The sequence below is a fragment of the Athene cunicularia genome, assembly GCF_003259725.1.
Source record: "Athene cunicularia isolate RWA chromosome 21 unlocalized genomic scaffold, athCun1 chr21_part1, whole genome shotgun sequence".
Classification (NCBI taxonomy): domain Eukaryota; kingdom Metazoa; phylum Chordata; class Aves; order Strigiformes; family Strigidae; genus Athene; species Athene cunicularia.
The window spans coordinates 6,015,435-6,023,444 of NW_020799127.1; the positions used below are offsets into that span (position 1 = coordinate 6,015,435).

Genomic DNA, 8,010 nt, shown 5'->3' on the forward strand with positions numbered 1-8,010 from the left:
AGCTTCGTAGTTATGTCTGTATTACAGAACATTCCCGTAGCCTGCTCTAGTTGAGAAATCGGCCATTAAAATTCTTCATTAGGGTTATACCTTAGCACTTGTGATAGCATCACGGAAATACCTGTCCTATTTGGAGGGCCTAAGCTGTGCATTTCCAGTGTGGAGCAAAAAAATTGAGGCGAAAATGGGAGATCCTCCGAATCACACAGCAATGCCATAGAGGAGTATAAACCCGGTGTGCCAGCTCCCTGCTCTGGCTGCCAGGCTGATGTTCTTCCCTGATGGAAAGCTTCTGTGATAGCTGTCACTCTCACAGAAATTAAAGCTAAGCAGTAGGAAATCATAAAAAAAAAAATAAATCACAGGCTGGTTTGGGTTGGAAGGGACCTTAGAGATCCTCTAGTCCCAACCCCCTGCCATGGGCAGGAGCAGGTTGTTTCAGGTGCCTTTCCTGCTGGAAGCCACATGGCAAGCTCTCCTGCCAACATGGCCAGTGGCTTCCAGCGGTCCAAGAGGCAGCCGCCTTCCTGCAAGCCCATCACCTGACCCACTGCCCCGCCAAGGCAGGGGAGCCCAGCTCCCGCTCCGAGGGCACGGCCCACCGGGCAGCTCCACCACCACGCCGGGCATCTCTCCCTGCGTCCCCGCTCAGGGGCGTGTTTGGAGGCTTTGTCTCACAGGAGAAGCAGCTTGTCAGAAGGGCTGAGATGTCTACTAAGCTGCCACGTTGCTAGTGTGATTTAATTAATAGCATCAATGAAATTAGAGCACGTCTTAATCAGATAAACCAGAAGGGCTACCAAGAGAGTTAGAATCTTGTGTCTCTTTGGAGAAAAATTCATTTCGCTTCCTCTTTTCAAGCCATAAACCAGATAAATTTCGTATTTTAAACCTTCTCATAGTGAAGCGCTTCACTGACTTGTAAAGATCTAGAATCGGAAAGAATGAGTAAATGTGTGCGAAATTTAAAAACAAAAAAAAATATTCCTGTCTTTATTCTCAGTTCGTAGATAATGTTTGCACGTGAGATATATTTTTTTTCACTCCCACCTTTTCAAAAAAAAAAACAACAAACACTTCTTCTGCCATCAGATATATTACATTTCAGCATGTCATACTTTATCTAGATTGTTCTGACAATGCACTTTATTATGTCATGGTGCCTATACCTGTATAGTCCACGCATAACCTTTTCTTATTTTTTGTTAACTACGACAATACAATCCTAAAAACTTACAAAAACAACACTGAAAGCTGTGCCTTACGGAAGAGTGCAACTCTCCTGACAGCGAGATGCACAACCAGTAGGAGATGGAGAGCCCCTGAGGGAAAGAGCGAGAGTCTGGGTTTGGTGCTGCGTGTAAAGTCTCCGTGGAATTGGAATTATACCTCCTGCTCCGTGTCAAACCCAACATCCCAAAGCACTCAGTGGTAGAGGTATCCGAAGGGGTGAGTTACACCACAAAACAAAGTATTTTGCCCAGGGCTCTGTGGTGGACTGGTTGGGCCTGGGCGCCCCACGTCTTTAGTCGGGTGCTGTGTCCTGGGCAGCCTTTCTGCTCGGGGAGGAGGGGAGGGCTGCGAGCGCAGGGCCTCCTGCCACTGGGAATTGCATCCCGGCGCCCTTGTGGGAAGCTGGGAATTCCTCCGGGCACGGCTGGTGGCCGGTGCTGGCTCTCACCCAGCTGAGCCGTCTGGGTCCAGTGACACTGCCACGAAGCAGCGTAACTCAATTCTGCAACATTTCCCTTTTCCTCAGCTTTTGGAGCCCCTCAGACTTGGTCTCCTCCTGGCACGCTCAGTGGTCGGCACCACTTACCTGTATTTCATTTTAGGGGCGGGCACTGCTGCAGTATCACAAATCCTGGGGTCTGCATACACCCAGAAAGGGGAGATTTCCCCAGAAACAGCCATGTAGAAATGGCTTTGAGAGCTAAAAGATCGGCTTAACTCATTTTAAACTCCATCCAGCTACCTCAGCCTACAGCCTGAGTGCGTACCAATTCCAGAATTACCCCCGGGAGGTCTGTCACCTTCCTGGTCCGGGCTCAAAAGCAGACACCAGGGGAAAAAAAAACCAAACAACCAACCCACAGGTTTCTAGTAGAAGCAATGTGAACAGAGAACGTCTTTCCTCGGTAGCTGAGCTCAGCTTGCCTCTTACACCTGCTCAGACGTTTCTGCCCTCCTGGGGAGCTCAGGCAGCTCTAAGCTCGACCTTCCAGCAGAAGGTCTTGGCAGAGGGAGGGAGGGAGGGGGCTATCTGCAGGAGTGGCTGAAATGCAGGCTCCTCCTTTTGAGTTTCTCAGGGTTGTTCGAAGCCATGTGAGAGAACTCCCGGAAGATGTCCAGGTAGGTGGCATCTCCTGCAAAAATACACAGGAAGAGGCATTAGTCCCCATATTTTGCCTTTGCTTTGCTTTGATACTTCCCCCCCATGGAGATGACGGTCCATCAGGCCATTTTCACTTGGAACTCATGACTTTTCATCTGGGTGTAAGAAACAGCTCTAGATACAGAGACAGAGCCCAGCTCATTTGCCTTTGCACTGTCTCAGAGGGTTCTGGTTTGGCTTTCCATCCTTTTTGTTAATAAGAACAGGATTATTCACGAGCTTGCATATGCAAACGTGCTCTCAGAACTCTTGCTTCACAATCAGATTTAGGATAATTCCTCCCTTTCAATATTATCGGTACTTTTTTTTTTTTTTTCCCAAAGCCCAAGAGACAGTAGAGAGACATTTTAAGACTTCAAGTAGAGCACTATTCTGGAAGCTGAGTGCTCTGAAGTGCAAAGGCCTTTCGTTGTGCCACTTGTGCAAGAGCAGAGCTTCATGCAGGCGGGAACACAGGGCTTGAGATTAGTTTGCGTTCAGCCAGGAACAGAAATAAAGTCGTTTACTAGTTGTCTGGCTTCTCTTCTGGCCGCCAGACTTTTCAGAGCTTGTTGCGGCAGGTAGAACATGACTGGAACAGAACAACAACCTGTTGAAGGGCACTATCAGATCACAACAATTCTCCATGACAACTGACTCAAGGTCCCGTTCAAACCACAGGTGAAGGCAAAGAGTTCAGGTGCCCCAGCGGTGGCTCTGTGATAGACGCAGGAATGGTTTCAGATTTATGCTGCAATTCCAGAGATAATTAGGCACCTGCATCCCATTAATGATATCTCTGCTTGTATGTTTGCTGCTTGATGTTCTAGGGCAATTTTTTTTTTGCCACGGACTGGGCTACTGAGCTCATTTTTACCTGATGATGAACCCATGTAGCCAGAGGGTAAAAAGATAAGTGAAAGATTCCCAGGTATTCACCTACACAAGTACAGTTCTGTCATACAGAGCTCCTGTGCCCTTCGTTTGACAGGAGACGTGTCCTGGGGAGTCACTGAGAGGGTAGAGCCACAGCTGCTGTGAGCTGCGTGGCTCCAGGCACATCACCCGTCAATACTGGTGCAGTGCTGAGAGAAAAGGGAATAAAAAAAAATGAGTTCCACAAAGCCAAGTCGATAGCAGGATCCAGTGTAACTTCCCATTGCTTCACAAACTGGGCTGGAGAGAAGGTCTGAGAGCGTCTGTCGGGCTGCGAGTGGACAGAGAGGACTGGCAGCTTGTCCTCACCCTCGCGGCAGTGCTCCCTACCCTGCAGGCATCCTCCAAGACACATTCCTCCAGCTGCTCCTCTTGAGGCAAGCTGGCAGGACAGGTCCCTCTGTGAGCGTGGTGCCCCCTTCCAGCCCAGCTCCCGGGTGAGTACGCTGGGATGTCAGAATTGTCTCTTTTCAGTAGACCAAGAGCGTCCAGCCCAAAAGGTCTTGAGAATATTTAAATAGTCTTCTGCATTATCCACATGCAGGTGGCAAAGGGTTATAACGTGAGCCTTATCGTCAGGCAGGCTTTGACCAGGATCTGTTGATTTTCAGGCACAGCAATGCTCAGGAGATGGATGTTCTGTGCCTGGCACAAAACCAACTCGACCCACCTGCTAGTTTCTGGTTACAGACACTTGAGCCCTTCCTTCACGGGTGGGACTCGGCCTGTTTCCACTGCCCCCACCAGTGCTGCCCTGTGCACACAAACATATCCCTGTGAGACCACTGTCCCCTCCCACCCTCCTAGCATTTCCACCTGCTCCCCCACCATGTATTCCTCTCCACCTTCCCTCCATGCAATATAGTCCCTTTCAGGGAGAAGCAAAAAAAAAAAAAAAAAAAAAAAAAAAAAAAAAAAAAAAAAAAAAAAAAAAAATTAATCCTCACACACTAGCTAGAAAACAGGCAGCTGTTCTATGAGCACAATAAAGACTCATCTCGGGGTGTTTCTAGAATGAGTCTGCTGTTGAATTGTTAAGCTTACCTGGCAGCAACAGGTAAGTGCGTGCTGACCTAGCTGAGTCCCGGTGCAGAGACCAGGTAACAGCCACTGCTTCGCCTCTTTGATCCTGACTTGGCGTTGACACCGGCGGGATGGTGTCAAAGTGGCACTTTTAGACAGTGGGACAGAGAATTGCTCTTACCCCCCCCTGCCAGTAGCCCGACCACGTTGGTAAAATCAGGAATTTTGTTCAGCAAGATGACTAATCCTCCTGCATCCTGGTGAAATCTCTTCTGGCAACACTCAGATATAACCACAATTACAAGAATCCTGTTGTAGTAAAGCATTAGTCCCACATTTTTGCAGATATTTAAGCCTTTAATCCTCATCAACTGAAGAAGACGACAAGTCTTTTGGAAATCTGGTTTTCTATAATTGCATATCGGTCTTCAGTGCATTTATCCTTGTGAGGTTGGGCGAGACCACGGTCTCCATTTTAGACTGCAAATAGAAACGTAGTTAAATAAAGGGGCGGCAGCAGGACTCAGGGTTGGGACCAAGCCATGTGTCTCCCAAGCTCTGTGCTTCTAAATTTACCGTGAGCCCATGCAGCTCTCCTTCTGTAAATGCTGTCAACGCCTGTAACACTCCTGATTTCAACACAACCTTCCTATTGAGCTCCTTCACTGCGTTCACAACCCTACCCAGATTGATTCATTTGGATCTGTTTGTCCCACCAGGGCAAACCAGAGGTGATTCCACAATTTTTCTGCATTTGCTTTCGATGCTAAAGTGTGATAGAAATCATGAGGCCAGGCCGGTCTTTCTTTTCTTCTTTTATTTTTCTGCCACAGACACACAGTATGAGAGAAACCAAGGATGGGGGGGGGGGAAGGATTGCACTGTGATGTGTGGGAAAGGGTAGTCCATGTGCAGAAGACTGGTATTTTAATCTAGTGCAAGGTCTCCTTTTACAGGATAGCCATCAGCAGAGCCTGTAACATACCAAGCATTAACTGATTCAGGTACTCTGAAGAAACATGAATGGGTGCGACCTGAGCCTGTCACCTTTACCCCAGCCTTCTTCCAAAGCACCCTGAAATCACATTATCACAAGTGTCACAGAAACCCAAACGAAAATGCAGAGTATTTACGTGGCATTCCAGTCTATTCGCTGCCCTAAAATTCAAGCCGTGGGTTGCAGAGAAGGAAAAACAGGTTAAAAGGGGAGGGTTTTCCAGATCCAGTTAATACAGGCAACAAGGCAAGAAACCGTACATGAATAAATCAAGCCAAAGAAGGAGGAAGGAAGGAGTTTATCTAGATTTTTATTAACAGTGTTTCAAGAGACAATAGAAGAGAAGGGAGGGGGGGGAAAAAAAGGCAGACACCACAGCAACAGTTTTAAAATTGTACAAAGATAATTAACATACAGAATATCTGGTTCCATAGTTACAGTCAGTACAGGGAAAAGGGGGAATTAAAAAACGTGTTACAAAGTTGTACTGAAAGCAGGCAAGTGAGGGAGGTTAATAGGTTATAGCGTATTTACAGCAAGCGTCAGCCCCCGGCACAGCAGCCCAGCCCTTCCGTGTGGAGCGGAGCCGTGGTCGCCAACCACGCTTAGCAGCTCGGATTTGGCTAAAGAACTTCTTTCTCTCTGTGCTGTTTGGATAGGAAGGTGCAGGAGCCTGAGCCACGAAGAGCTGGGCTGTCTCACCCCAAGGCTTTCACTCCAGGCTGCCAGCCCGGGTAACCCTACAGCACGAGAGGATTTGCTTTAATTCTGGGGTTCAGCAGTCGCAGGCCTGACGTAGGGGGCTCCCAGGCTGGGGGATCCACGCTGCCATCGGCGTGTTGCGAGAGGGACGGGGATGGAAGCCACCTGAGACAGGGCTACAAAGCCACGGGCAACCTGACAGCAAGCACCCGGCCGCGCACCCGTGGGAGCACCGGGACGTACGACGGGCTCCGTCAGGGCCCTGGCTGCCGGGAAGGGGCGAGGTGCTGAGATGCCTTCGCGGAGCAAATGCTCCAGCTTCAGCGAGCCTCTCTAACCATCCCAACTGCTGCACCAGAAACACACACCGTCCTCGTCGTGCCTTGGGAACTCTCTCTGCTCCTACCCCCACCTCTGTCCCCGATTCCCCCCGTAACTATTCAGCTGCCCTGCGGTGCCACTAACACAGCTCAGAAGGGATGGACACCCCAAATCCCCTACAAGGCTGAGGAACCAGCAGGCAGACTGATATGAATCACATTCCTATGGAAACAGCACTCTATATTTCAGAATCTAAAAAAAAAAAAAAAAAAAAAAAAAAAAAAAAAAAAAAATCTTGTTTCTTCCAAACTCCCACTCTCCCTTCTCCTGCTGGGTCACTTCTTCCCCACGCCCCCTTCTCCATAAAACAGCAGCACCCACTCTCACACACACACACGCACGCTCACGCAGGCGTTTGTCATCAGCGGTTTAATATCACGTTTAATCTGTTCATCCTGGTTTGTCTTTGGTTGAAAGCAATAATGCTCGGGCAGTGAGGAGAGAGACGCGGGCTCAGGGGCAGCGGAGCAGCCCGGCACACCGCAGTAGTTCAGCACTAGGCAGCTGTGTTGCAGCCACTGGACAGTGAGTTAATCAGTGCATTTCTTTAGGAGGTCCTGTTTGGTTTTTTTTTTCTTGCATAAATAATGGCCATTTTTCTGGTCTGAGATGTTACTGATCTATTTTATGCTGGTCCCGCTCTCAGCTTGTCAAATCTTTTTCTTTAGACATAAATTCTTCCGACCCCGTGTCTTTCCTCTAGACTGCCCAAAGAAATTTCACGTTGCAGAGACCATCTCGGAGACAATATTAAAATAACCTGAGGCCTCCCTGGATGACACGTGTAGAGGGAACACCGAGGATATCATTTCAACTTGCCAGCAACCTGAACTCATCCCATTTGGAATCAGAAACACGTGGCAGACCCCAAAGATTCAAAACCTAGACTACCCGTCCAGGCACTTGGTTACAGGGTTTGGGTTGAATCAAACAAAAAAGCTAGGACAGGTATATAAATATTTACCCAGATCTCAACAACTCAAAAGATGGCAGAATCTGCGTGGCTGAGGCAACGGTTCGTGTCCGTTTGTGTTTTGACAATGCCTGGCATGTTGCTTTCTAGACAAAGGCAAATCTCCTCATGTCAACTGTGGTTGCAAGCAAGTTACTGTCACATAGATAACACACGCACTCTTTTAAAAGAAAGGAAGAATGAAAAGAGAGTAGTTTTGGCATTAGATATTTCAAACAAGATTGTACAACACAAATATAGCTGTGTTTGAAGAAGGAAAAAAAAAATAAATTGTTCAATATTGAGTCTTCCCTGTAGCCTGGCTGGCCATTTACTTTGCTGAAAACAAATTTTCTGTACAACTTCCCCACTCTCCCCTCCAAACTTCTAAGCACGCACACACACACATACACCCCAATCAAAAAAAAAAAAAAGAAAAAAAAATCAAATAAACACAGAAAACATTGAGAAGTGCCTCCTTAGCATTTTTTTTTTTCCTGGAGAACCTTTTTTGTTTTAGAAACTGCAGGATGTACTAAACAGTTTGATTACATTTCAAACTAGAGGCATTTAATGCCTCATGATCTGTATCATGAAAATAGAAAAGGTGGGGTAGGGGGGTGGGGAGAGGCAGGGGAATAAAGG

General features: G+C 47.7%; 1 protein-coding gene across 5 annotated transcripts in view; it reads right to left on the bottom strand.

Moving 5' to 3' along the window:
• Window positions 1-997: 997 nt before the first annotated feature.
• ACAP3 (ArfGAP with coiled-coil, ankyrin repeat and PH domains 3) overlaps window positions 998-8,010 on the bottom strand; it is a 100,113-nt gene continuing 93,100 nt past the window's right edge. For 4 of the 5 annotated variants that reach the window (XM_026862537.1, XM_026862541.1, XM_026862540.1 and 1 more), the window contains one exon: window positions 999-2,366. In XM_026862537.1, coding sequence (XP_026718338.1) covers window positions 2,260-2,366 — 107 coding nt within the window. In that variant the 3' untranslated portion in view covers window positions 999-2,259. Of the gene's footprint in view, window positions 2,367-8,010 lie in introns of all 5 variants that reach the window. The other variant, XM_026862538.1, reaches the window with a different exon arrangement.